We start from the raw sequence: 27,878 nt of genomic DNA on the forward strand, positions 1-27,878 counted from the left end.
GCTGATGGGTTTTAAACGAACACGCGGGTGCCTCCTTGACAGACAAGAGCCCCAATTCTCATCTACAAAGCTGGCGTCGTGGTTTTATTTGTGCGTTGTGAGGGCAAAGGTCACCTTCAACTCCTCTTTCCCTGATACGTGCCAGAGTAGAGAGGTATGGGCAGACCACAGCGAGCGGAACCAGGTGTGGGTAGAAGTTGGCACAGGTCCTTAGGGCTGCAGTCCATACGTGTGCATCTTGTTGGAGGAGAGGGCCTGAGGCGGGGGAGGCGGTCTGTGATACATTCTCTAGGGAGCGTGTGCTTTTCCTTCCTCAAAGCGGGTTCCTCTACTTAATGAGCCCTTGTTCTCTCACCAGCGAAGAGAAGAGAGGATCCCGCATGAGAAGGGCTGCCTAGAGCTGCCTGTCTGAAACAGCCCGAGTGCTGTGACATGTGGTGTTGGGTGGGGGGCAGGGTATCCAGTATCAAAACTCCCACTGCCAGAGTCCTGGAAGGGGTCAAGGCCTCAGGTGTCTTCTGCTGACGACACCTCACAGGTTAGTGGTAAAGAGACAGGGTGACCCTCGGTCTAATCTCTAGATCTGGAGGACATCTTTTACTCGGCCCAACGGGAGACATGACCAGAGAGTGTGGCACTCTAGGCCCGATGGAAGTCCCCCCGCTGCCCTCCAGTCTTACTGATGAGCTTTACCTCTGTCACCACAATGTCCCTGCTGACCGCCTTGCACATGTCATACACGGTAAGGGCGGCCATGGCCGCCGAGGTCAGCGCCTCCATCTCTACCCCAGTGGGGCCCCGGGCCCGGCAGGATACCTGGATCAGCACAGCATGGCGAGTGCTGTCTAGCTCCAAGTGTACCTGCACATGGCTCAGGGCCACGTGGTGGCAGAGAGGGATCAGCTGACTCGTTAGCTTGGCTGCCTGGACCCCAGCCAGCTGGGCCACCACCAGAGCATCTCCCTTCTTCAGTTGGTTCTGCTGGACGAGCTTGAAGGCTTTGGGTCCAAGGAGAACCATGGCAGAGGCCACAGCCACCCGCTCTGTCTCTGGCTTCCCACCCACATCTACCATAGTAGCCCGCCCTGCTGAATCCACATGAGTTAGCTGATCTGAGGTCGGCCCTGGGCCTGAGGGGACATCAGGGGCCCGGGACCCTGTGCTAAGGCACTTTGGGTGAGTGTCAGGGTCTGGGTAGGAGCTGTAGTGTCTTTGGGGGGATCCAGACCCCAGGCACTGCTGAGACAGAGGAAGGGCCATAGGGACAGAGTGTCTCTTCCACAAAGTTGCCATCTGGTCGGAAAGACACTGTTTGGCACCTGGATTCCGAACGTGGAGGGGATCCCAGGAGAGAGTGCTCCAACTAGCTGGTGGGGAATCTTGAAGCATCAAAAGTACCCCTGAAAAGCAAGAAGGGAAAAGAGACTGAGCCCCCAGAGCGGTCCCTTCTCCGCCTCTTCTCCTGCCCGCTTCCTGCCTGCCCCACCATGTTCACACTGGGAGGAAAAGGAAGGGCAAAGGCAGACAGAGGAGGAACCGCCCAGTTTCGGTTTATGCTCCGCAGGAGTGGTGGAGCCGATCACTTCCAGCTCCCTGTGCTTCTGAACCTTGTCCCAAAGCTTTCCTGTGATGTACCTAAGGCCTGAAGGATCAAATAGCTTTTAATCGCCATTCATTTTCCTAAATCTAGCTAGGTCTCACCCTGGATCACCATCCACGGGCATTTTCGCCTTGATTCTTCTGGTGGAGAAGGAACAGCAATCATGTCATTGGCTGGCAGGACACCAAGCACAGGGCTCATCTACTTAAACAATGCCGAGTCCCTACGAGGATACCAAGTCAGATTGGTTCCCATGTCCGGGGAACCTTGGGGATGCTGCAGACTGCTGTTTCCCAAAGAACAGATAGAAAACCATGTCTGCATCATGACCAGCAGCACACAGGAGTGGATACGGCCACTGTGGTCCTACCAACTCAGAACCAATAGGACCTCTAAGTGGTTCTCAGGCTCATGGGGGTCAGAGAGGCCCTGGCCCAGGCAACTCTTGTTTTATGAAAACCAGGCCAGTCTAGTCACGCCAGGCGTTTCAGTTAAGAGAATCCGTATGGAGTTTATGGCTTCCCTAAGGTCTCCTTTTCTGGCATACTCGGAGCCTCACGCTCGTCTGTCAGAGGGAAGGCCATCGAGGCGTCCCTATTCCTGGCTGTGATGCAGAGGCCAGGGCCTGATATCAGGGAAGAGAGACGACTAAGATGCCTTCCCCAGAGGATTGCTTCTTTGACACCTGCCTCTCCTGCTCTGGGTGGCCGCTGTGCCGGGGTGGACATTGGGTTATCTGGCCCTTGGAATTTACTTTGTTCTGGGCCGCTGGGCGATTGGGGCCACTTTGCTCCAAGCTTTAGAGGAATGAACCATTCCCTCCAGGCTTGCCTAGTGTCTTCTCTCTTCCACTGTTCTAATTCAGAAGGGTAGGTGTGACCTGGGGACGGGGGACAGGCTTCATCTGGGGCCATCTGACAGTAGCAGAGCAGCAGTGGCCTTCCTAGATCCTCAGGGACCAACTCCGTTCCGCAGCACAGGACCCCACCTGGAGCTTTAGGAAGCGGTGTCTTCACTTGCAGAAGCACCCTGTAGTTCAGATGTGCCCTGTGCGTACAGTCTCTGGGCTTACGGAACTGGCAAGTTCAAATCCCACGCGTTCAGAGAGCTGCCTCAACTCATGCTTGAGACAACCGGGGGAAACACACACATGCACACGGGGCAAAGAGGGGACACGAGTGTCCTATTGGGAGATCCCACAGCTGAGGAGCCGTTTGAACCAGGAACTCCACTCTCCAGAAAGAGCTAACTCGGTGAGCATCAGGCCTGCCCTGACTTCCAGAGAGGGGGTTTCTGCCATCTACAGTTTGAAGATAGAGGGGTTGCTGTGGGCAGGGAATGGAAGGTTTAGGAAAAAGTGAAGGAAGAAATTAAAAAAAAAAAATGAAGACTATTAAGGGGCAGATCAGGGATTGACTCACAGAGGGGGTCCACCCCACTCCACAGGACCCCCCAAATGACAAGGGTGAGTGGTTACGTACTGATAGGTCACCCACCGATGAGGATCATGGGCCGGTTCTTCATCTGGGCAATATTGAACATGCCTGGCATTAGAGAGGGAGGGGCGGGGAGGAGAGACAAGAGTGAAACACATGGGCGGATAAATGTGCCCCCCCCCAGAAGTCCTGTGCATAGCCACAGGCATCCTGTCAATAGCCCTCACATGCATCGGCCCAAAGCCACCAGTCTGGAAATGCCCAGGGACCTGGTATTCCCTCCTCTCCCAAAGACAAAGCATAGGACTCCAGGGAGCATCATCTCTCAGCATGATAAAATAGTCCTGGAGAATTTGGGGGTCCCCTGTGCTGCCGGTGGTATGTCAGTCTCCTCTAAGAAGAACCACCACCATCATGTCCAAGTCCAAAGTTCCAATGGAAATGGACAGAGGATAGACCTACACTCAGGGCGGGCAGACTTGGCCCAGGCTCGCTTTATCCTTCCAACCCCACCTTCAAGTTTCCTCCCACTGACCCTGGCCCTCCAACTCCCTACCCCCAACCTCCAAGCTTCCTCCCACTGACCCGGGCCCTCCAGCCCCCCACTTCAAGCTTCCTCCCACTGAAACTCCCCACCCCCTCCAGCTCTCCACCCCCTCAAGCTTCCTCCCACTGACCCCGGCCCTCCAACCCCCCACTCATGCTTCTTCCCACGACCCCGGCCCTCCACGCCCCCTTCAAGCTTCCTCCCACTAACCCGGCCCTCCCATGGACCCCTCACTCCCCGCCCACCTCCTTCAAGCTTTCCTCCCACGGACCCCGCCCACTCCTGGCCAGCCCTTACCTGCGTGCTGCCTCTTCTTCCTACCCACTGCGACCCCAATGATTCTCAGCAGCTCCTCCTCAGAGGCCCCTGCCCGCAGGTGGTCCCGCAGTGACACCTCAGAGTTCCCGAAGAGGCAGACCTGTTGTGGATGAGAACTTGCCACCTTGTTCCAGAGCCTCCGCCTCTAGCTTCTAAGCTGCCAGCCCCACCAGGCTGTGCCCATACCTCCCACAGCAGGATCGGACTTGAGGCGCGACCCGGGGCCATGAGGGACAGAAGAGACTACATGGAGGGGCCAGAGAGGCTGGACAAGCAAGGGGCAAACTCATATTCCTTTAAGACTGTACAGTTTTTTGTTGAGATTTAAAAGATGCAAAGGGACAACGTAAGAATCCAGGGCTGCTGTTGTCCTCTGAGATACCTGATGGGGAGGTAACACGTGAGAGGGGACCCCAGCAAGGGGAGCTGAGTCTCCTGGAGGTGGTTCACCCATCTTGTTTCCCATCAGCCCTTCCCGGCCCGGTTCAGGATGGACACGACTGCCTGCAGCTGCCCCGACTTGGTCCCTGCTTGGAAGCTAAGCTAAGGTCCCTGCTGAAGACTGCTGAAATGACAGCTTTGGGGTTTTTGTTTGTTTTGGAGACAGAGACTCATTTTTAAGCTTCAGCTACGTAGTCCAAGGTGGCCTGGAACTGACCGTGACCCTCTTCCACCTGACTCCCAAGTGCTGGGATTACAGGTGAGCCATCGCCCCTAGCATCACAGATGACATCCTGTGTCCCCTCAGTCTTGACTCAGTCAGCATCGATGGGGATGGAAATAGGATGGGGCAATGGTAGCTTTGAAAACCACCACCCACTCTGCCACACAGCCTTCTATGTGTCAGCTGTGCGCTGAGACACAGAAGGATGTTTGAAAAGACGGGGAGGACAAAGCTCTGGAGAAGTCAGGGCTCTCAGAAGCTTCAGTTTCCTCAGCATGCTGGGCACTCCCCATTCCTATACCACCGGGCCGATTCCTCTCCACCCTTCACTGACAACACAAGGTGGAGTTCTCCATAGACTTCTCCTGTGGGCTTCCCTGTGCTGTCTTCTGCCTGGGAGATCAGGAGGGAGGAAGAGAAGCCCTGGCTTTCCTCCCTGTTCCCTCATCTCTGGCAGCTGTTTCCCTCTTCCCTTCAAGGCTGCAGTCTCACTGGACCCCAGTGACATCACTTCCTCCATCTCCCACGGAGGTGGGGCAAGCTGTTGGGTGTTGCCCCTCAGAATCCCTCGATGTCTTAACTGGAACTCTCACTCTAAATTAGCTTCCCGTTCTCTTTAGATACCTGTCTTACTCTTCCCACAGCGACCTCCATGGAGAGCATTTCTGGCTCCAGCCCAGGAAGGTCCCCATCTTCACCAACCCAGAGTACAGTTCTTCCTGTATTCAAATGGGCTAACCTCAAACCCGTAGCTTCAACCACAATCATAAAGAGGTCCCTGGCCCAGCAGCCACCTGACACCCCTCTCCTCTACACACACAACCAAGCTCTTTTTTTTTGTCCCATATTTTCTCTTTTGTGTATGTGTCTGTTTCTTGTACATAGGTACATGTTCATGTGTGCGTGTGTGCATGTAAGCACATGCATGGAGGACAAAGGTCATTATCATGTATCTTCCTTAATCTCCTTGCACCTTAGTGTTTGAGAGAGGGTCTTTACTGACCTGGATTTCGCTAACTTGGCCTGGCCTGACTGGCTGTGAGCTCCAGAGATTCTCATCCCCACCTTCTTGGCACTAGGACTGCAAGCATGCGGCCATGCTTGGCTTTTTGCATGGGAGTTGGGAGGTCCAAATCTGGGTCCCTGTGACTGCAGAGCCATCTCCCCAGCACAACCTCGCATCGTCACCCCCACATACCTATGTGTCTTTATCATTGCTCAATGGCCTTTTACTGAGTTTATGTTCAAATCCAATGAAGACCAGATCATGTCTCCCTCATGTTGAGAGACGTCACTTTGCTCCCTACAGTCAGAAGATAGTTCTGAATCACAGCTCTCAACAGTGAGGACCCCCAGGTCTGATTTCAACCGTGTGAGTCCAGATCCCAGCCTCTCCTCATGGTTTCTGGGGTCCTCAAGGCCCATCATCCTCACTGCCAGCACAGACACACATGGGACAAAGGGCCACTTTGCTTGTGCCTACAGCTCTTTGACTTTGGTGATGAGTTCTCATGGCCTTGAGGAAGTGTGTGCCTTCCCACAGACACAGGTCCAGACACAGAACATGGCAATCAGCTGAGTACTGGGTGCTGGGCTCAGAGCTGAGCCCCTGGCTGGGAGGAAGAGGCTAGCCATGATGACACAACAGCTAACAATTGTTCTGGTCTCCATCTGCCAGCACTCCGTGCTGGCGATGACTCCTGAGAGACCAAAGAATGAAGGATTGAAGGAACAAGGGGAACACACACACACACACACACACACACACACACACACACACACACAGATTCATTTTGGTCTCTCCCACGTTTCCATGCCCTGACCACTGCTCGCCCCCTGTAATAAGAGTGCTCAGGTGAAACGTGAGAGGACTGGGTAGCGGGGAGTCCTTGGGCTGGGAGGAGGCAGGGATGCCCACCTTGAGGTTCCCATCAGCTGTGATGCGAAGCCGGTTGCAGGTCCCGCAGAAATGCTCTGACATGGACGTGATGAAGCTGATCTGTCCCTGGAAGCCCGGGATCTTAAAGGCCTAGGGGGAGAAGGGCAGTGGGAGAGTCAGGGTGCGCTGCCCCTCACTCCCAAGATCCCCTTTGCCTCTGTCAGGACCCTACTCCTCAGCCCCCTTCCATGTGCTGGGTGACTCCTGAGCCTCTGCCTTTGCCTGGCTCGCTCTGGAGAAAGGTTGCCATGGATACAGGTGTCTGTGGATGGGAGGCCCTTGTGGAGCTGGGGGACAGGGTTTACCTGCAGAAACATGGCCTCTGGTGTTGCTTAGTCCTACCCATCCACATCGAGGCTGCTGTTTCAAGTAACCAGGGCATTGCTGAACACCTACACTCTGACCTCACAGCAGCCCCACCAAACCCACCAACTCTGACGGCGGCAGGACCATCCCCAACCTTGGCAGTGCTAGAGTCCTCCTCTGGCAGCTTCTCCAGCCCTGGCCACCGCTGTCGGATGGCGTCCAGCATCTCCTTGTAGCTGACCATCTTCTTGAAGTTCCACTTGTTGCCTGTATTTAGTTGCAGGTGGCAGGGGAAGCTTTTGAACCAGAGATGAAGGGGACCCTGCCCAAGGATCAAATCACATCCAGACTTGGCTCCGGAATGTTCCACACCAGCCCTCCCACCACCCCAGGTATCAGCCCAGCCCCGAGGCCCAGCCACCCCTTCCCTCCCCACCGAACCCCTTGCCACTCACCGTCAAACGGCATGTACTCAATGAAGCGCACGTCCAAGGGAAGGCCCTCTGTCAGGGCCACGAAGTCCAGAAGCTCGTCTTCATTCAGGCCTCGCATCACCACACAGTTCACCTGGCCAAAGACAACTGGGCAGTGAGAGCTGTCTGCTCTCCGCTTCCATGAGGATGAGCTCAGGGGGGTGGGGCACCCGGTCGGGACCCAGCCCCTGCCTCTTGACACCCAGTACTCCCACAGCTGGGGTATTCCACAGGGGAAAAGACACTGCTTTTCTCTACACCCAAGCGGGGAGGAGTAGGCTAGATGTAAATTGGAAAGAAGCAGTGGCCATGTCTGATGGCCAGGTGTCACGGACCCAAGGTCAGGAAGGAAGGCAGGAGTCAGCAGGAGTCACAGCCCTTACCTTCACAGGTTTGTAACCCAGCTCGATGGCTTTGTGGATACCCTCCATGACTTTGTGGAAGCCTGCGGAGAGGGAGAAGCAAGGATTCAGGGATCCCCTTCTCCAGGGAATGGCCAGAGCCATGTGGAACAAGTTTCTCTCAGGAGCCAGACGGCAAACATCTCGGGCTACACAAGCCAAGACGCAGCTCCCAGATTCTAGGTGGGTACATGACACAAACCTTGTTTTTACTAAATTCCAATCTTTTACTAAACAGCAATAAAGTTTTTATTCTTATTATCACTGAGTTTTGCTGGGATGCAGGCATGTGTACACGTTCGTGTATTTGTGGGGTGTGAGTGAACACAAGGCAGCTCTGCAAAGCTGTCAACCTTCTTTATTTCATTTTATGTATATGGTTGTTTGACCTGCATGCATGTCTGTGCACCACAAGGTCATGTGGCACTCAGGAAGGTCAGAAGAGGGCACCAGGTCCCCGGAATCAGAGTTTCTTTATTCACGAACTCACCAGACCCTGGTGGGGCTTTATCACGTGGGACAGAGAAATGGCTGTTTTCTCGGGGATACACAGTTGCTTAACTGAGGTTCACAGATCATGCTCCCAGTGATTAATGATTACAAATGTTATCTATAAAACACACTCCTGGCTCCAAGGCCTGAATGTGGCCTGTCAGCTTAGCCACGATCTGGCTGAGTCTGCCCAGTCTGCATGGGGGGAAACTGAGGCCCCGCTGCTGTCTTCGCACTCGACCTTGCAGGATGTAGGCATCTCTCCCACTGGCTTGTTCTCCACACCTGCTCCCTCAGAGGCAGGTAAAGGCCGGAGCCTCAGGGGGAGCCTCTGAGGAGACCCTGAGGAGACCCTGACGTCAGCTGTGTCCCTGGGGTGGAGCTTGTACTAAGGAAGGAGTCAGGAGAGGAGAGAACGACACCGGAGATGGGGCTGTCTGACGTGACCCTTCCACTTCCCACTTCAGCGCTCTTGCTCTCTGTTCATGGCCCCCTCAGAGGAAGTGCCCTAGATCCAAGCTCTCTGTGCCCCCGGCCAGCAGACTCTTATCTTCACAGCCTCCATCTTGCATGAGGTAGGCACCGCGCCTTCCTTGCTCTCTGAGTTTTCTCCCTCCCATCGAGACATCAGCAAAGGCTGTCCTACATGGTTTTATGTTTTGTTCCAGCAACCTGCAGGGTTCAGACGCAGCATGAGAACCTACGTTTGATCCCTGGGTTGTGTACGGAGCTGGACGGGATGGCATGTTTGCAGTCCCAACCCCAGGGGGTGGAGAGGCAAAGTCGGGGCTCACCGGCCAACCAGCCTAGTCTCTCCCAGTGTATCCCAGATCCCAGCAAGAGACTCTCTCAGAAAGTTCCTGATGAGGAATAACAGCTGAGGATGTCCATTGGCCTCCACCTGCACCCACAAATACATAAATACAAACATGCCCCCCAAATAAAATATAAGTATATAAATTCATAGAAACTGTATTACTTTACTACACTTGGAATCTTGTCTTGGATACTGCAGCCCTCTCCAGAGAAAGGAGCCCTTCCAGAGCTTAGTCAGCTGCTGGAAGGGTAAAAGCAGGAAGCTGCACCCTGGGGCAGGGAAGGAACAAGGCAGTGGTTCGGCTGGTATTGACCCTGCTCAAAAGAAAGGGGTGGACAGCAACTTTCCTAGCCCGACTCGTACCTTTCAGAACCCTCAGTGATGGACAGCCCACACCCCAAAAATCAGAGCAGAGTGCCCATGGTTACTGAGAAGCCAGACTCTGACCTAAGGAGACCAGAGAGGGCATCGGGCTGGCTCTGCCATCACAGGATCCCTGAAGCCAGCACATGGGAGACACATGTGAGAATATTTGAAGCAGGGTGAGAGGAAAAGAGGCTTATGTCTAGATGGCACAGGAGCCCTGTGTACTCTGGGCCTGACACCTCAGGGCGATCATTTCCGCACCATCTGGCCCACTTGTCCCCAGGCAACAACTTGGCCTTGGTATGTATTCCTTACTGAGTGCCCACCCATAAGCCAGATACCAGGAGGAAGTGACGCCCCTCAGAACCCCCCTTCCCACCCCACCCCCATAGAAACACACTGAGCCCTGTCAGATCCCTGAGGGGAGAACCACACTTCAGCCAACCTGTGATCACCTTTTCTGCGGACAATGAACTCAAACTTGGCAGGAACCAGGGTGTCCAGGCTGACGTTCACAGCACTGAGCCCAGCCTGCTGAAGTGAGGGTAGCAGCCGGGCTAGGTTGATGCCGTTGGTGGTAACGCCAATGGTTCTCAGCCCTTCTAGCTGATGAAGTCTGGCTGGAGAGACAAGAGGGGCTACATTAAGAGTGTCCCAGGAGAAGAACAGGAAGCCTTACTCCAAGGGGACAGTTTGCAGAGAGGCAGTCTGCAGCCTCATGCAAACCAGGCTGGGCTTTGGTGTCTATGGAGAGCGGAAATGGAAACCAGGATAAGGGAGTGGCTGGGGAGATGGCTCAGCTGCTAAGACCACGTGCTTCTCTGGCAGAAAAGCCAGGCTCAGCTTCCAGCGTCCAAAGAGCAGCTTATAACCAACCATCTGTTGCTCTAGATCTGGGAGTGCAGGAGGGAGGGGTGCCGAAGGACTCTTTTGACCTCACCAGGAACCAGGCACACATGTGGCACACATACATATATACAGGCAGAACACTGTAAAGTAAACAACAAACAAACAAACAAACAAACAAACAGGATAAAGATAACCGACAGCTGTAGCACTGGATGCTCTCCCCAGGCTGGGTGCTCTAAGGAGGTTACCTCAGGAAAGCCACGGAACAGAGACTGTTCCTCACTTAGTAGACAAGGAAGGAAAGAGGCTTCAGGAGATTAAGGGAATTTCTTAAACTCCGAAGTTAATAAGCACAGTTGAGGGGCTGGAGACAGAAGGCTAGAGGTTGATGATAGGGGTCTTTCCCAACCACTCTCCACTTGGTTCTTTGGAAGAGGACATCTCTCTGAACCTGGAGGTCACTGGTGTGGTTGGACTGGCTGGCGGCAAGCTCCACAGATCCTCCTGCCCCTGCCCACAGTCAGCACTGCTATAACGTGAGCATACACCACCATTTTTCACATGGGTGATGGGATATGTATAAACTCAGGTCCTCATGCTCACACAGTAGGCATTTTACTGACTAAGCCATCTTCCAGCCCCTGGAACAAAAGGAATCTTAAAGGACTACCCACAAAAGATCGGAGGAAAGGAAACAGTGAGGGTGAAAATGCCCTATCTGGTCATTCAGATCCAATAATGTCTGGGAAAGATGCACCGTGGTCTATGGTCTGATGTTCAATGTCTCTGAAAGGCCTGCGGGTAAAGAATTGGTCCCGGGGTGGTGCTATCGGGAGGGAGTGGGGCCACAAGAGGTGGAACCTACGGAGAGGTCCTTAGGTCATGGCTAGGTCATGGCCGGGGAGGGGGATGGTTAAGAAAGGACAAGGGCTCTGAGAATCCTCAATCTGTTGCTGGTTTAAGACTGACTCAGATGTACACACTCCAGTCTTCACCACAGTCAGAATCCATGAGGCCCACCTGACCATGAGTATCCAGAGCCTTTCTCTCTATAAAACCAGTTGCTAAGGGGATTTGACTATAGTAACACAGAGTTAGTAACACAGAGTTAGTACAGTGTCAAATGGTCAGGGTGGCTACTTTCAATCAATGACGAGATTGCAGTTAGATTTTTAAAAATAACTGTAACTATTTTCCTATAATAAACAAGTTTTCTTTTACAATGTAGATGTCCTAATTAGGGCTACTATCCCAGAAGACTCTAGATTGTGTTAAGCTGACAAAAAAAAAAAAAAGCCACAAACAAAACCTGATCAGCATAATGATACTTATAATAGATAAAAATAATAAAAATATTAATGTCATGAAATAAAATTCTAGGATAAAGCAGCTTTACTTCTCAAGCCTGCATGATGACATCTGGGTGGGGTTAAAGGGCAGAAATGGCACAAGTTTCAAAGTCAATGAAAAGAAAGAAGTGATTTTCAGAGTATAGCACATTTCACTTCAAAACTACACATATTCGTTCTTTATAAAACATCACATGGGAATCAACTAATTCAGGTTTGGCTGAGCCCTTGTAAACTGGCTGAGCTTAATTACAAAGGCTGCATCTTTAATCTGCCCAGAGAAATCCTGAAAATGATTAGATAATCACGAGTGATATGGGTGGACACAGGGGTCAGAGTCAGAAGAAAATCAAGCAGCTCTCCTAAGAGAAAACAAGGAAGAAAATCTAAAACCAGAGGGCAGTTTAAGCTGGGTGACGATGCATGCACTAGAGGATCAGAAGAGTTTGAGGCCAGACTTTGTCTAAAACAAGAAAGTTACACACTACACACACACACACACACACACACACACACACACACACACACATACACACACACACATACACACACACACATACACACACACATCACACACATACCACACATACCACACACATACACACACACCACACATACACATCAAACACATACACATACACCACACACACACCACACATACACATCAAACACATACACACACCACACACACATCACACATACACATCAAACACATACACACACACCACACACACATCACACATACACACACCACACATACACACACACTCATGCGTGCGTATAAAGTCATACACACACACACATATATGTACACTATAATATACATATTTGCATGCGTGTGAATATATGTGTATCTTAAAGTGCCATTAGACTTCTTAAAAACAATGCTGGTCCTAACAAGACAACTGTATGACATTGTTAACATATATTAATGTTTTAAATTGGCAAAGAGACGGGTAATACCCAGATGATAGAGATCATAAGGAGAAAAATGGTAACGGAGAGAACAAATATTAAACAAATAATGGACTTCTAGAAGTTCACCCGAGCTTCTGAGAAGTGTTTTTTATGTGAGGGAAATTACACCAAATGCCAACAAGACACACAAGGAAGACGCTGCTCAAGGTATATGTAGTACGTTTTTAAAATTCAAGGAAACCAGATACAAAGGGAACACTAAGAACTTTCAGAAAAGTAGATGGGTTGCCTCAAAGAAGCAGGAAACAAACAATGTGGGACTGGACTCCCTGACATCAGCGGGACAACGAAACCACAAAGAGACAGATGTCCCTAACACAGTGCAGGAACGATCCTCAAAATCAGATGCTGTGTGTTGGGTTTGGAGAGACAGCTCAGTGGCTGAGAGCGCGGACGGCTCTTTCCTGAGGACTAGAGTCCGGTCCCCAGCACCCACAGCAGGTGGCTCACAAGCTCCTGTGACTCCAGCTCAGGGGATCTGATGCCCTCTTCCGGTCTCCTTGGACACAGCACTCATGGGCACAGGACCCCCACCCACCATATACAGAATAAAAACCACTTAAAACAAAGCAAAAGTAAACAGTGGCAGCCCGTATTTAGTTCACAGTCTGCACCTTGCCAGGTCTGAGGGGGAAGAGGCTCTGGAAGGGACACAAGGAGGCAGAGTGGCCGAGACCTGGCTGGGTTGAGAAAATCTGAGCAGGGATGCAGCAGAGGGCAAGTTACAAGCTCCTGGTGGCAAAGGGAATGCTATGGCCAGAGAGGAAGGAAGGGCAGAGAGGTGACGAGCAGGAGCTTGGTCACAGGGCCTCGTGGTGAGGACTCTGAACTCAATGTCATAGCGAGCCACTGATTCGGCATCTAGTAGCCGAGACCTTGGAAGAGGTGAAGCTCTCCCTAGCCACCATCCCTCACCAAAACAATAAATGGCAGCCATCTTAAGAGGGCGTTGGGGGACTCGATGTCTGCATGAGCGACAGCTGTCAGAGAAGCAGCAGTTAGCAATGGAGTCCTGCTGGAGGAGACAGATGAAAAGAGCAAACGGTCCGTGTCCAACTCACCCACGATGTCCACCACATCTGGTCGGATGAGAGGTTCCCCACCAGTGAGACGGATTTTGTCCACACCTTCCTTCACGAAGAGGCGGGCAAGGGTCAGGATCTCCTCTGTGGTCAGTAGGTCAGCTTTGGGGGTCAGGGACACACCCTCCTCAGGCATGCAATACCGACCTGAGAAAATAACAGGGACGAAGAGGTAGGAGACAGGTGTGGCAGGTAGGTGCGGATGTCCCACCCCTCAACAGATAACAGCCGACCTGAACCCTATCTGAATGGTACACAGTCATTTCTCACCTCCCTGTAATCTGGCCTTACATCAGGGAGCTGAGGGTTTGGGTTAAAGATGATAAATTAGGCCAAGCAGAGTCTGGCTCAGGGCAGGGGAATGTCTGAGGCACTGGCTGCTTCAGTCTGAGGGTGTCCAGGGCAGACTGACCTGGAAAGGCCAGGGCCTCGGCCTGTGTCTGACAGCACAGCCCATGCTCAGCCAGTCTCGCTGTGTTGCCTCTTCTGCTCAAGCCATGAGACGAAGAAAACGATCTGGCTTGCTGAAAGCCACTGCCCTGTTACTACAGTGTCCCCAGGTCCATCCTATGCAAAGGTTTGCACCAGGTTGGAGAATCTAGAGGCTCTTTGTTGAGACGAAGGAGCAGATTAAGATTAAGAGATGAGCGGTGGGGTTGGGGGTAGGGGCGCCATCTCCCACCATCACTCTCTGTCTTTATCAAGAGTCAAGCAGGATCTGCTAGCCTCAAGGGCATGTCCACCCCTGTTGATGGGCCCTATGTGGCCCCAGACAGCTAACAGCATGGCCCAACACAAAATCACAAAAATCACAAAAAAACACGGTGAGGCGTTTTGCAATTCTGTGTGTGTTCATGTGCATGTGCAGATGTGTAGGCCAAAGGTCAACCTGGAGTCTCTTCCTCAATCACTCCCCATCTTGTATTAGGAGACAAGGTCTTCCTTTTTCAATCAGGCATCTGCTGACTCAGCTAAGATAGCCAGCCAATGAAGGGGTCCATCTACCTCTGCCTTCCCGGCACTGGGATTATGAGAGAGCACCCCCATGCCCTGCCTTTTTAAAAAACAAAACATGGATTCCGAAAATTGAAATTGGTGTCTCATACTTGCACGGCAAGCATTTCCCGACCCAGCCACCTCCTGGCCACCCTGCAGTTGCGTGTGTGTGTGTGATTTTGTTTCTGTTTGGGTAAACACTTACCGAATACACATGTGCTTACTTACTCAATACTTGTGAAATACAGTGGGAGGGACAGAGGGGGGCGGACGAGGAGAGAGCAGGTGAGGATAACAGGGAAGGGAGTAGGGCGGGAAGGAAGGAAGGAAGGAAGGAAGGAAGGGAGGGAGGGAGGGAGGGAGGGAGGAAGGAAGCAAGGGAGGAAGGGCCACACTGCAAGTCTCCAGCAGTGGATACCCCGAGAGCACCCCTGGGACAGCACAGTGAGTTGTGTGTGTCAGTGTGGGTGGTCCTGGTCCAACATAGGACTGGGGAACCTCATGGCCATGGCTATATTTATTATCCTCTGCAATGCCCACACATTCTCCCCACCCCGATACCCACACCCTTGGCTGTGCTGGACTTGGGAAAGAGCTCTAAAGCGGGAAAATGACCCCAGACCTATTCTTAACCCTAAACCTGTTCACAACTATTTCCAACTATAATTTCAAGGAGACCCTAGCTTCCATAATCTGAATGCTGACTTCAGCCCTGCATGGCCACTACAGGCTGGCCAGACTGCCAATGGGGTGAGGTGAGTGGGAAGGAGGGAAAGGCAGACTGGGATTGACTTCCGATGTCACTTCAGTGGCCCAGAGATGGCCCAGGAGGAGACTCACATCGGAGGTTGCACTTCTCTGTGAGAGAGATCCGTAGGTAACTGTGCTGCCGGCCAAAGCTGTCGGTGAGGAAGGCGGAGAAGGGAGCTGCATGTTCCTGGAGGAACTGGAGCCTCATGGACAGCCCCTGCAAGGACAGGGACAGGAAGGAGCATGAGCTCTTGCTACTGACTCTGATAGATTGGCAAAATGGCCCAGGTGTGGTGAGCTGAGGTAGCCCAGAGATGAGCTGTCTCTCCCTCACCTCACAGCACCCCCAGCCCTTCCAGCTACCCACAGTAACTGGTACTGTTTCTCTCACTGACTGAAGGAAAGTTCTACCCACCAAGAATGCAGACAACTTCCTGACAGGATTTAGCCCAAGCCAGGTGTATTCAAGCTGGAGGTGAGAGTGCGTGGGAACCCAAGATTTTTTTTATGCATTCCTTACCCAGTGCCAAAAGGAAGGATTAGTCAGCCATTGTGTGGCCTAGGGGAAGACTGGTGTAGGCTTCAAGAGCTGGGCTACCTAGGAGACAGGTTTGGGGCAGAATGGCACCTTCTTGTCCATTCACAGCTATAGGGAATCTAGTTCTGAGTAAGTCACTTCAGGTTCTAGTTCTTCCTGGCCGAGGGGTGCTCCTCTCTCTAATTTAATATGTGGTTGTGCAAAGACAGGGAGGAGCCCAAATAAATCCAGGAATTGGGAGTGAGGACCAAGAAACATGACTCAGCAGAAACCAGAGAGCGAGCCTAGCCCAGGATAATTAAGGGACTGGCCATTAGCCCGACCCTCCAACACACACCCTTCCCTCCCAGCTGGCCAAGCACATTTACCACATGGATACAGGAAGTCCCACCCCTGACTCTTTCCCCTCCCCCATCTCATGACCTCCTTCCACCCCACCCCACTTCCTACAATCTCCTGGAGGTGGAGGGGAGCCCTCTCCCATCCGAGGATGCTGACCATAGTATGTCAAACCACTGTGTAACATATAGGCCTGCACAGAATCAGCTCCAGGCCGGTCCCTGCCAAATGGCCTAACCGTGTACCAGGTTCTCAATACTGGCACCAGATTTACCACCGAGCTTCCCAGACAGCTGGGGAGTCTGCCGGCAAGAGTGACTTCCTCTGAGTGCCTGAACTCTGTACTGTGCAGCCAGAGCTGAGGACACTTAAGAGCAGGACAGCCATCCTGGTCGAGGGCAGACTTTGAGGCAGGTAAGCCTGAAATACAAATCTGGTTCTAGCTATGGACCAAGCGCCTGGATCCTTTTAAGTTCCAGGCACGCCCCTGCCTCTGGATGGTGCAACATGATGTTGTCATCTACAAAGTTCATTTGTTTGAGAACGACACAATCTTTTTTTTTTTTAAGCAAACAAAACAACAACCAAAAAAAAACCAAAAAAACAAAAAAACAAAAAAAACCAACCCAGACAAACAAAAACCACCCACCCATGATTTTTAAGTTACAACTTTGTGTTTGGCCTCATTCAAAGCTATCTTTGGGTACAGATGGCGTGTAGGTAGTGCCTGAAGGACAAGGACATTCTAGAGAGACACTGTGTCCCTCGCTGTCTGTCTGAACCGCTGAAACAAGGTGCCCCCGGGGAACTGGAATTTCCCTCATGAGTCTCAAGCTGGGAGAAGGAAAAGACAGTCATATTGGATAAAATTACATTTTGATGCTTTTCACTATAATTTTGATTCATTTGGCTCCTTGAGGACAGTGGCCAAGCCTGGCTTGCTCCAGCTGGGCACGGGCTCTGACATGACATGCACGCTTAGCTTGCTCCTCTACCGAGTGGAAACAAGCCCGTCTCGTTCAACTGAAGGTCCCTTACACACAGTATCAGTAAGTGACCGCCATCTGTGCTGGTTAACCTCATCGAGTTGCCGGGACCTAGAACTGCCTAGGAGACAAGCCCCTCTGGGCAGGCAAGAGCTTATCTAGATTAGACTGATTGAGGTGGGAATTAAAATGCCTGCTTTACAAGCATGAGGACCTGAGTTCAATAACCAGAACCCATTGTTAAAAAGCTAGGGAGAGAAGAACGGGCAGATCCCTGGTGCTCCCTGGTCGGCCAGCCTAGCCAAATCGGCAAGCCCTGGTTACCAATAAAAGACTTTGTCTCAAAAGCCCAGAGGATGGCACCTGACATTGTCTTCTGGCTTTCAAAGACATGGGCACATGCACTTGAACATTCATACCGCACGCACACATGCACGCTGCTCAAACTAATAAGCATTGCCCCAAGCCTTGTTAAATGGCCTTCTCCCCAGTTCCCTGAGAGTGGGGGTCTCTGCATCTGACCAGCATAGTCCACTCTCCTGCCATGTGGATTTCTTTTTTTTTTTTTTTCTTTTTCTTTTTTTTCGGAGCTGGGGACCAAACCCAGGGCCTTGCGCTCGCTAGGCAAGCGCTCTACCGCTGAGCTAAATCCCCAACCCCTGCCATGTGGATTTCAAGGAGCTCAGTAGATTGGAAGCAAAGAGGAAAGACCCTCCCAGCACCATCCTCCCTGCTGCCCCCAGCACTGTCCTCCTAGCTCCCCCTGCACTGTCCTGCCTGCTCCCCCTGCACTGTCCTCTCTACTCTCCCCAGCACTGTCCTCCCTGCTCCCCCTAACACCGTCCTCCCTGCTCCTCCCAGCACCAGTCCCGTGCTTTCTCCTGCACTAATTTCCTGTTTTCACATCCACTTGCAGCGTCTGCTCTTTTCTAGAATGCTGAACATCTAGGTGACTTCATCTTCTCCAGAGTCACCAAGGGTCCTTTATCCCCACCGCAGGCGGTGGGCTCAGGCTTCAGAACTCTTTTCTGCCTTCAGAAAGTCAGAGTAGAGTTGAGAGAAGGAAAGGGCTTACCTGGGCTGAGCTAAATCTGTTCAGGAAGCTGTCTGTCCTACCCCAGCCATGATGGCAGTTCCTCTCCATTTCCCTTGGCACCATGTTAGCTGTCTGCCCATCCTTAGATGGTCCCAAGGCCCCTTTCCACTCTGTACTGCCAGCTCCCACTTAAGATTCACTTGTCTTTCACACCTATACCATGCATGAGGATGCCCAGTGAGCACCCACCATGGCTCTCTGCCTCAGACCACCTGAGCCCTGCAGAGGGCAGGAGAGAGAGTGTCCCTGTAGGAAAGGAAGGGAGGGTGGGATGAACCTCTGCTCCAGCCCACTGGCCGCTCTATAAAGGAGCGGAATACATAATTTCACCTCACCTCTAAGATGCTTTTACAGACCTCATGCCCTATGCACAAGGTGAACCATCTATAGATTGATAGACAGAAAGCCAGGGAAAGTGAGTGCACAGATTAGAAGCCAGATAAAACTAGAGGACCAGAAAAGATAAGCTCACAGGTCTCCTTATGTCTCGCTCCGTCTACTCTCCTCCTAACTCATTAGATGTGCTTCAAGCAGCCAGAACACGTTTGCAGGCTTGGTTGGCAGCACGCACTGAGGACAGCACCAGTGGAAATACTTAGAAAGGCTGAGGGAGCCCTGGTATCCAGGAACTTTCAACTGGTGCAAGACGTCCCAGGTGAGATACTCAGAATGCGATGTCTGAGGCACCATTGACAGAATGATTGCCTGCCCTGGGAGGAGGGGCCCAACAGGACCCAGTGCAGCACCTGAGGGGAGTGATACACTAGGTTCAGGTGAGGACAAGGGGCCATCAGCTAGTCACACTGCACAGGCCCCCTCACAAAAGGCACAAAATCAATTATGAGGAAATTATTATTAAAGATAATTTTTTTTGTTAATATGTTTTTTGAAGAGCTCTCACAGCAGCCTCAGCTACCCTAGCTTTTTTCACTCAATCAAGTACAAAGTTCAAGGGTTTGGAAAGCCCTTTAACAACAAGCCTGTTTTATCTGAGGATCCCAGAGAGGGAGGTCTGAGGAAGTGAGCACTCTGACATAAGCCTGCCTATGTCTTGAGCAAGATGGGAGAGGCAAATGTTGTGAAACTCAGAGTCCGGGGACCTCAAGCTCAGTCCTAGAAGACAGAAGCAGATGGATGGAAACGAAATGGAACAGTTTCCCATGTTTCCCCAACCATGTAGATAAAACAACAAACTTAAGACCTACTGTAACTGGAAACATTCAGAGAGCTGCGATAGAGGACCCTGCCCCACACTGTGAAGCAGGCAGGAACTCCTTAACCCGACCGAAGCTTGGACTTGCTCTGTTCCTCATCAAATAAGGCCAAACCCTCCCAAGAGAAACAAGATAGGTCACGGAGCCCTGCCACTACCGACTGCGTGTGGCACCTGGCTAAACATATTTTTAGTTCTTGTCAAAGAAGCAGGTGTCCAAGGGACACCTGACTGCGCTGACACTCTCCACTTGGGGGGTGAGGAATGTTTAATAGGTTGGGTGGAAGCGAGGGCTAAAACAGCTCACTGGAACCTAACTTTCACTCTCTGGTAGCCCCCCTTTTCCTGCACAGCTACCTATTAGAAGGGGCTCTCCGGGAAAGGGGAGAGCAGGGGAAACTAAGGAGTCCCTCCTGTTGGGGTAGGAGTGGACTCAAGCAACCCATCAGTGAGTATCCAGGGTCCTCCCCGGAAGAAGGCTCCAGGACGGAGGGTGCGTTCTGCACATCAGGGTGACACGCTTGGATCGCCCTCCAGGTAGGTGTGTGCAGGCGGGCGGGGTGGGCTCACCTCCCTGGTAGGTCTCGAGGGCTCCCCGGGGCGGGGCTGCGTCATCGGAGCCCCGGAGCTGCAGCTCCGTACATTAGACCTCAAGAGCTGCCGCAGCATCCGGGACGCAGGCCGCGCCGCCATGAAGTCAGCAAAGGAAGTACCCGGTCTGAAGTGGGCCTCCAGAGCACTCTAGCCCGGGACCTGGCACCGGGTCATTCATAAGGGAGGAGCAGAGGGCGGCGCCCAACCAACCAATCAGCGACGGTCGTGCTCCGCTTGGCCCTCTGGAAGTTGTAGTCCACGCGTTCCGCCCCCTTTCAGGACGGAAACCTGTTTTTGTGCAGAAGTGCCAAGTCTGGGAGAGCTATGCTCTTTTTCTTCAGCTTTGCCTGGTCTTGAATTTAAGCTCTCTTTAGATGCAGAACTTGAAGGGATGGCATACAAACTTTTAGGCAAGTTATACTTAATTTTTCTTTTTGTTATGGAGAGGTGTTGAGACCCTTACACTGGGTCTCAAGGGTGTAGCCCTAGCTGCCCTGGAACTTGCTTTCTGGACCAGGATGGATTCAAATTTACATATAGCCTTCTGCGTCTGCTTCCTGAGAACTGGGATTACTGACATTCAACTCTGGCCCTAATGGGATTTTTTTTTTTTTTTTTACGTTTTAAATTGCTTTTTAATGTGTGAGAGTTTGTCTGTGCACCTTTAAGTGCACCATGATGCAATTGGTGCTCATAGACACCAGCAGGAGACGTCGGATCCCTTAAAACCTGAGTTACAGATGGTTGTGGAATGTATGTTGGTCCTCTGGAAGAGCAGCCAGGCCTCTTAACCATTGAGCCATCTTTCTAGCCCCTTAACTTATTTTTTAAGTTAGCATACAAAATAGCAGGCTACTAATGACATAATCTTAAATATTTCAATACACCAAAATCTCTGGAGGGTGGGGGGGGAGTGGGAAACGCCAGTAAAATATCAATATTCTATTTAAAAATATCAGCTTTACTAATTTACTTCACTTTACCCCACTCCAGCCCCTGCATGTGGGGTAAGTCCCGTTACACGCATACTCTCTACTTGTGTCCCCCCATATGTCAATAGTCTTGGCGTCACCATCCATTAAAGGATATATGAGAAGAAGACACAAAAGAACGGATGACACTCGAATTGTTCCCTATGCACAGAACTCTGAGCTAACCGCCAATACCATGACCCTGGTGTGGATAGAAAGTTCATTTTGCAGTTAAAGAAAAAGTCTCAGAGAGAGGAGGCAATTTCTCCAGAGCGGTGTAGCTGATTAAAGTGTCCAAAGCTTGGAGAAGTGAGGCCCGGTCCTTCCTTCCAGCTCCATGCTCCCAGAAATAAGACTCTGACTCACAAATATATTTACAAACATCTTGGCCATATAGCTAGGCTCTTCTCTGACTAGAGTCATAACTTAAAATAACCCATTTGTTTTGTTCTACATTCTGCCACGTGACTAGTTACCTGTGCTTACGCATGTGTCTATCCGGTCACGTCTTCCCGGCAAATCCCTGTGCCTAGATCTCTCCCAGAATTCCTTCTCCTACCGGATGTCCCACCTCCTTTTTTCTGCCTAAGCCATAGGTTTTTTTAATTGACAGGTGATGCATCCATATAATACACAAGATATTCTCTCTACAAAAGTGAGTCTCGAATCCAGTGTAATCTGGTTCCTGTAACCGATTCTATACGTGACAAGTGCTGGGTGTCACGTGCCTCTTTTTTCTGGAAAGCAGGGAGTCTTGGTCTCAGATTTTGGCGGTCCATTCGCACTCCATAACAGACATATGTCTGTACTAAGATATAGGTATTTCCAGTCAGTCACGGTGACATATACACCTGTCATCTGGCACAAGGGAGGCTGAGTCACCAGAATCTTGTGAGTCCTGACCTGCTTCGCCTGCATAGTGATCTCCCAGCTGGAATGGGCTGCATAGTGAGGAGGGGAGCTATTCTCAAACCTGCTAATCGGTTGTTCTCAAAGCTCTACTGCTATGAAATTGGAAAGGAACAACGACCAGCATAGATAGAGCATCTCTGAGCTGTATTTGGAGTGTAAATATGGCATATAATCTGGAAGAACTGACAGTTCTTAGGTAAGGAAAGAATGACGGGACGTAACTGATTTTTACAAATACAGGCTGGTTATTGGGAAAGCAGGGATGGTTTTAGCCGTATGGCCAGAGAAAACTTTTCCAGATTGTTCCGTACTGTATCAGCTTTGAGTAGCACCATGGGAAAAAAAAACGTGTCAGCTTGAATTAAAGTGGATTTGGTGGGGCATGTCTGTCAAAAGACAGTCTGCAAGAGGCCTGGGGATCCCCTGAGAATGGCTGACGTGCTGTCCGCTGCTAAGCCTATCTCTCCCTGCATTTGTCAGCAGAACTGGGGGCGGGGGAAGAGGGAAACAGAGCCCATTTCTTTGCAGGTGGGAGGCCTGGGAAGCCTTCGAGGGAGCATCTAACCCAGGAGAAGCTTGTTGACATGATAGACTTGAACCAGGAGGAAGAATTCAGAGGCAGACGCCTTGGGGAGCTGGGAAGGCTACACCACACCACTAAAAACAAATTCTGTGGCCACATCTTCTCCAAGAAGAGTCATTGAGGATTCCCACAGAAAGGGACCTCTCATCTTGGTGCTCGGAAAAATCACCTGCCATAGGAAACTTTCACATGCACTGCCATGGGACCTGGGTGACCATCTGTCATCCAGGGGGACCTTAGGTTTGTTGTAGACACGCCCATCTCATGCAGAACCAGCCATGGAGGTCTCAGGTGTGTGTGCCAATCCTGGCGTTTTGAGAATTCCTTCCCCGGGGAGACTCCAAGTCTACTACCCCACTAAGGTTGGTCCTCCTAATGACAAACCAAATAGGAGCCTATCGAACTCAACGTGACAAACAAGTTTGTCGGGCTCGCTTTAGTTACAGAGTATGGGTGAGGGGTTTCTCCACACAGCAGAACATCTGTGTCTGGAAGGAATGATGGCTCCCCCATAGCTGTGTAGAAGGAGCCCTCTTCTCCTAACCTTTTCCAGATTGTATACTCTAGCATCCTCTAGACACCCTAGAGCCACGAGCAGTTAGAACAGAAAGGTTCGCAAATGCCCAGGAGGGAATGCTGGAAATTAAGTGAGGGTCCTGTGGCCCTCGCTGTTCTCTTCTTCAGAATTAATGGCAGTAGTCTCCAGACCTGGTGGTGATGACTCTTACACGCAGGCACACGAGATCTAATGAAGATGGCGGCTGTTTGGCTCGGAGGAGCAAGTTCTATAACTCCTGGTCCCAGAGTCCTGCAGAGTTGATGCTAGAAATCTGCTCTATGTCTTCCCAACAATGGATGACGAATGAGAGGTGCAAATCCTCATGGGAACTCACATTGCCATTGCACCACACAGAGATGCCCGCTGATACCTGTTTTAGCGGGGTTAGGGTGTCCTGTCCTCCACTTGCCTCGCCCTTACTTGACATTTATTTCACTTGAATTCTCCCTGTTCCCTCACTGAGAGGTCAACTCCATGGATTCTCCAGTCTGCTTCCAGGTTTCTGCTTGGGTCCCACCAGTGGAAGGCGCACACGGGGAAGCAGAGAGCTGTGTGCGAGGGAGGAAAGGCCATGTGCATGTTTCCCCGACTTCACTTTCTGACCGCCATACCAGAAGCAGGAAGGCAAAGGACGGCAGCATATAGGATGATTCTACACCTGAACCCTGAGATTGTCTCCACCAAAGCAGCCCTCCCTCGGTTCAGCATCCAATCTAAAATACACCCTTTCCTCGAAGCCTCGGAGACAGTCACAGGTTTGACATGCAAGCATGAAGACCTGAGTTTAGATCCCCCAAATCCCATGTGTTCTGGGTGCACCTAGCAGAGATAGGAGGATCCCTGGGGGGCATACTGGCCAGTCACTGTTGCAGAATCAGGGAACATCAGCTTCATGGGAGGACCCTCTAGAACGCTTGGAGGGAGGTATCCTGAGCCACCGTGTTCCTCTTCACCTGACCCATTGCCCCACCTTTGGAGCTGCAATCCTGTAGTTTCTTAGGCCAAAGTGGGCTATTGTGCCCCTTTCTGCCCTGCGCTCTTACCTTCCCTTCAGAGCTGCCTGCATTCCCACAGCTCTTCTTGGCCCTTGTGCGAGGTGAAAGGAAGAAGTGATGGATAAAACATTTGCTGTGCAAATATAAGGACCAGAGTTTGGATCCCCAGAACCTGTGTAAAAGCAGAACATGTCTGGTGACCACCTGTTATCTTAGCAGTCAAGGAGGCATAGGCCAAGGAGCCCTAGGCAAGCCAGCTAGCTAGGCTAGCCTAAATGGGTGAGCTCTGGGGCTAGCAAGAGACCTTGCCTTAATAAATAAAGGGAGAGCAACCGAAGAAGACACCCGAAGTCAACTTTGGGTTTTCAAATGTGTGCACATATATGTGCATGTGCATTGGCACGTACACAGGTATCCACACACTTGTGAGCACACAGCTATACTTATGCAAGGGAGCATTCATCCATGCATGCACAGCACATATATACTCAAGCAAAAATTTAAATAATAAAAACAAGAATTAGTGACATGATGGACTTGGTGTGTTCAAGGTACTGCTTACTGTATAAGCCTGGTGACCTGAGTTTAATCCCCCAAACCTGTGTAAAAGGGTGAGGAGTTAACCAGGTCCACGGAGTTGGTCTCTGACCACCTCACACACATAGCCTATGCACATGTGTATTATGCATATGCAAAATAATTTAAAATAAATAATAAATACAGAAAAGAGGACAGAAAGCAACAGACCTTGGGCCTCCATACACATGAGCACATGCGTGCCCACACACGCATACACGTGCGCACACACACAGACACACATGCTCAGAGAGAGACTGAGGCAGACAGACGGACACACAGACAGAAGAAAGGAAGAAAATTTCCTTGGACTTCCCAAGACAGCCAAATCCACTTCCTCTAGCCTGATTCCGTGCATCAGTCTGGGTTTGCCGCTGCTGGTTATGTGTGTCTGGAACAATTACTGGATGGAGATAGAAGCACCAGGGTGACACTTCTGGGAAGGCATCTTTGAGCTTTGGCTGCTTCTGTGAGTACTGGCCAGGCTGCAAACACTGCGTACTGAGTTCTCTTCCCTGTGCAGGCAGGAGGGTGCATGAGGGAAGCCAGAGAGGAACTGAGAAGAACCCTGACTTGGCACTAGGATATCTGGTTGCCAGGCCGCATTTGCCACACATTCATGGCTAAGCTTAAGGCCGGTTACTCAACTTCTCTGGCTTCCCCCTGTGTGTCTGAGGGAAACCTGCTTAGCCGTTTACCTTCACTATCTCCTGTGGGTGGGAGCTATGGCTTAAGAAAAAAAGAAAGGAGCTAAACCAAGAGAGACTAAGGAACTGGTCAAAGTTCACATAAATATCAAGTGGCAAAGCTGAGACTCGATCCCAAGGCATTACAGAATCCGGCCTAAAACACCTCAGCCTGGCCCTCATCACACCCTTGCAAATAGTTCTCTTCATAATTTCTTTTCCAGGATCCCTTAGCCTCTCTTCTCACATATAATGGCTAAGAAGAACTCTTTTTAAAAAGACTTATGTTAGTGTGGATGCACACATGCATGCATGCACGCACGCACGTTCGAGCCCTCAAAAGCCAGAAGAGGATGTCAAATCTCCTGGAGCTGGTGTTACAGTTGGTTGTGAGCCACCCTACCTAGGTTCTGGGAACCAAACTGAGGTCCTGTAGAAGAGCAGGAAATGCTCTTAACCGCTGAGTTATCTTTCCAGCCCCACTATCAATAAATTAATCTACTTCACAAATCATTTCCTTAACTACATGTGCCCTAAAACATATTGCAAACCCTAAGTATGGACAGTAAAACAAAAATCAGAATGCCCACATCTGCAATCCTGCAGCCTGGTATTTCCCAGATAGGTCTAAAGTTCACTGCTCACATGTAGGGCAACTTCCCCTCGGGTACATGGTACATGATTAATGACTGGGAGGAACAATGGTAGTATTGGTACACTCGAGAAGAGATAAGTAATCGAGCTTTCTCTTTGAATTGGCCTACAGAGCTTAATCGATGGAAAGAAAAAGAAAGTATGAACTAGCAAGAGATTACCCTTGTTCCTTTCTGGTTTGTGCAGCCGTGGGTCAAAGGGCAGAGGCTATAGAAATCAACCAAGACATGCCTACCCCATTTCCTACCTGAAGCGCAAACTGTTCAGACTCGTTAAGACAACCCAAGCGACCATTTTGATGTGCGTGTAGGCTCCAGGCTCCTTGTCCCACTGTAGTTCCCAGCAGCCTGAGCAGGCTGGTGGCAGAGGCAGAGAGAGTGAGCCATGGGATTGAAGTGAAGTTGGAGGCTCGCCCAGGTACACAGCCTCAAAGGACGGCAGGGCAAAATTCAAATGAAGGATGATAGAGGGCTGGGGTGATGGATGGGGGAGGGTGGGAGTTTGGAGGGAGCCGAGAGATGAGATAAAGTGGAGGAGGTTCAAAGATTGAGAGCTTAGCTGAACTCAGACTAGGCAGCACGGGGCACGGGAAAGCTTGGTGTGTAGCAAGAGATAGCAAGCGAAGGCAAGGAGCTCGAGAAAGCTGGTGAGAAAGGAGAAGAGAAAGATAAAAGTCCCTCAGGCCTGCAAGCGGCCAGGCCCCGTCCCTGAGGACCTGCAACTGACAGGCTCTGCCTACTGAACACCCCTACCGCACATAATGGCCCGCCCCAGCCCCTCCAGGTGCAGGTGGCCAAGATCGAACATTCTCACCCTGGAAATCTCCACTCTAGAAAGCTCCATTCCCCCAAGAAACTATATAAATCCTGTCTTCTGCTCATTCCCGGCTGCTTCTTGCCTGAACTTCTCCCTCTTAGTAAATCTCTCATGGGAAATGTTGTGCTTTGAGATCTTTCTGGTATGTTCTGGCTTCCAGCTGCAAAGATACCTTTCCCTTCAGAGCTGTATCACTCAGACTTAGAACATTTATATTGGTAACATTGCTTGGATAGACTCTCCCCGTGCCCATGATTGTCCCGAGGGCCTGCGCTTGCACTGGGAACTAATCCCTCATCTCTAAGCCACCCGCAACAAACTCACCTTCCAGCTCCCTGGTCACATGGCACCCTATCCACCCGCAACAATTATGTAAATTTCTCCTTTGAGCAATGTAAACATTTCTGACTCTGGGGATGTGACCTTTGAGCAGCCAGGACCCTTCTGGTACTCTTGCAGATGGGTCTCTGCAGCTGCAGCCTTCTGCATGCAGCCAGGAGGAGGCTTCCCTCTGCCCTGGGTGGGGCTTGAGCATAGGACCTCAAGGCCCACCCCCACAGTGATGCACTTCCTCCAACTAGGCCACACCTCCTCAAACAAGAACACACCTCCTAATAGTGTCATTCCCTGGGCCAAGCATATTCAAACCACCACAATAGCCCTGTATATCTACATCGCTAAATAAATAAATAAATAAATAAATAAATAACTATCTCTTTGACCCCAGGCTCACCAACTGTCTCCTTCCTCCACGTCCACACAATCTGATACACCTTTTCCTAGAGTTAGAGTTACATATGGTTGTGAGCTACCCAACATTTTTGTTAAGAAGCAAAGTCGTGTCCTCTGCAAGAGCTCGTAAGTGCTCTTAACTGTTGAGCCGTCCTTCTACCACACCCTATTACAAAAAATCAAACCATGCCACCAATGTGTGCCTTGCCTGTCATTTCCCATGAATGTCAGTCTAGCTGACCTGTTAAATTTAAAAGCCCCTGGG

The 27,878-nt window shown here is 51.0% G+C and overlaps 1 protein-coding gene and 1 long non-coding RNA gene across 5 annotated transcripts; one reads left to right on the top strand and one right to left on the bottom strand.

Annotated features, from left to right (window-relative positions):
- Positions 1-55: 55 nt before the first annotated feature.
- Mocs1 (molybdenum cofactor synthesis 1) lies at positions 56-26,517 on the bottom strand. Of its 4 annotated transcripts, none has more exons than XM_087565082.1 (12): positions 26,313-26,517; positions 24,198-24,321; positions 15,454-15,580; positions 13,597-13,764; positions 9,815-9,979; positions 7,667-7,728; positions 7,266-7,377; positions 6,965-7,077; positions 6,484-6,594; positions 3,881-4,001; positions 3,097-3,144; positions 59-1,400 (listed from the first exon to the last, which is right to left on the bottom strand). In XM_087565082.1, the coding sequence occupies exons 1-12, from the start codon at positions 26,357-26,359 to the stop codon at positions 640-642; spliced, it is 1,959 nt and encodes a 652-aa protein (XP_087421208.1). In that variant the 5' UTR covers positions 26,360-26,517; the 3' UTR covers positions 59-639.
- On the top strand, positions 19,784-24,678 carry LOC134480336 (uncharacterized). The gene is made up of 2 exons (XR_015629000.1): positions 19,784-20,072; positions 22,541-24,678. It is a non-coding gene; the product is annotated as an uncharacterized LOC134480336 (long non-coding RNA).
- Positions 26,518-27,878: the final 1,361 nt, after the last annotated feature.

The sequence above is a fragment of the Rattus norvegicus genome, chromosome 9 (assembly GCF_021556685.1).
Source record: "Rattus norvegicus strain SHRSP/BbbUtx chromosome 9, alternate assembly SHRSP_T2T, whole genome shotgun sequence".
In the NCBI taxonomy this organism is placed as follows: domain Eukaryota; kingdom Metazoa; phylum Chordata; class Mammalia; order Rodentia; family Muridae; genus Rattus; species Rattus norvegicus.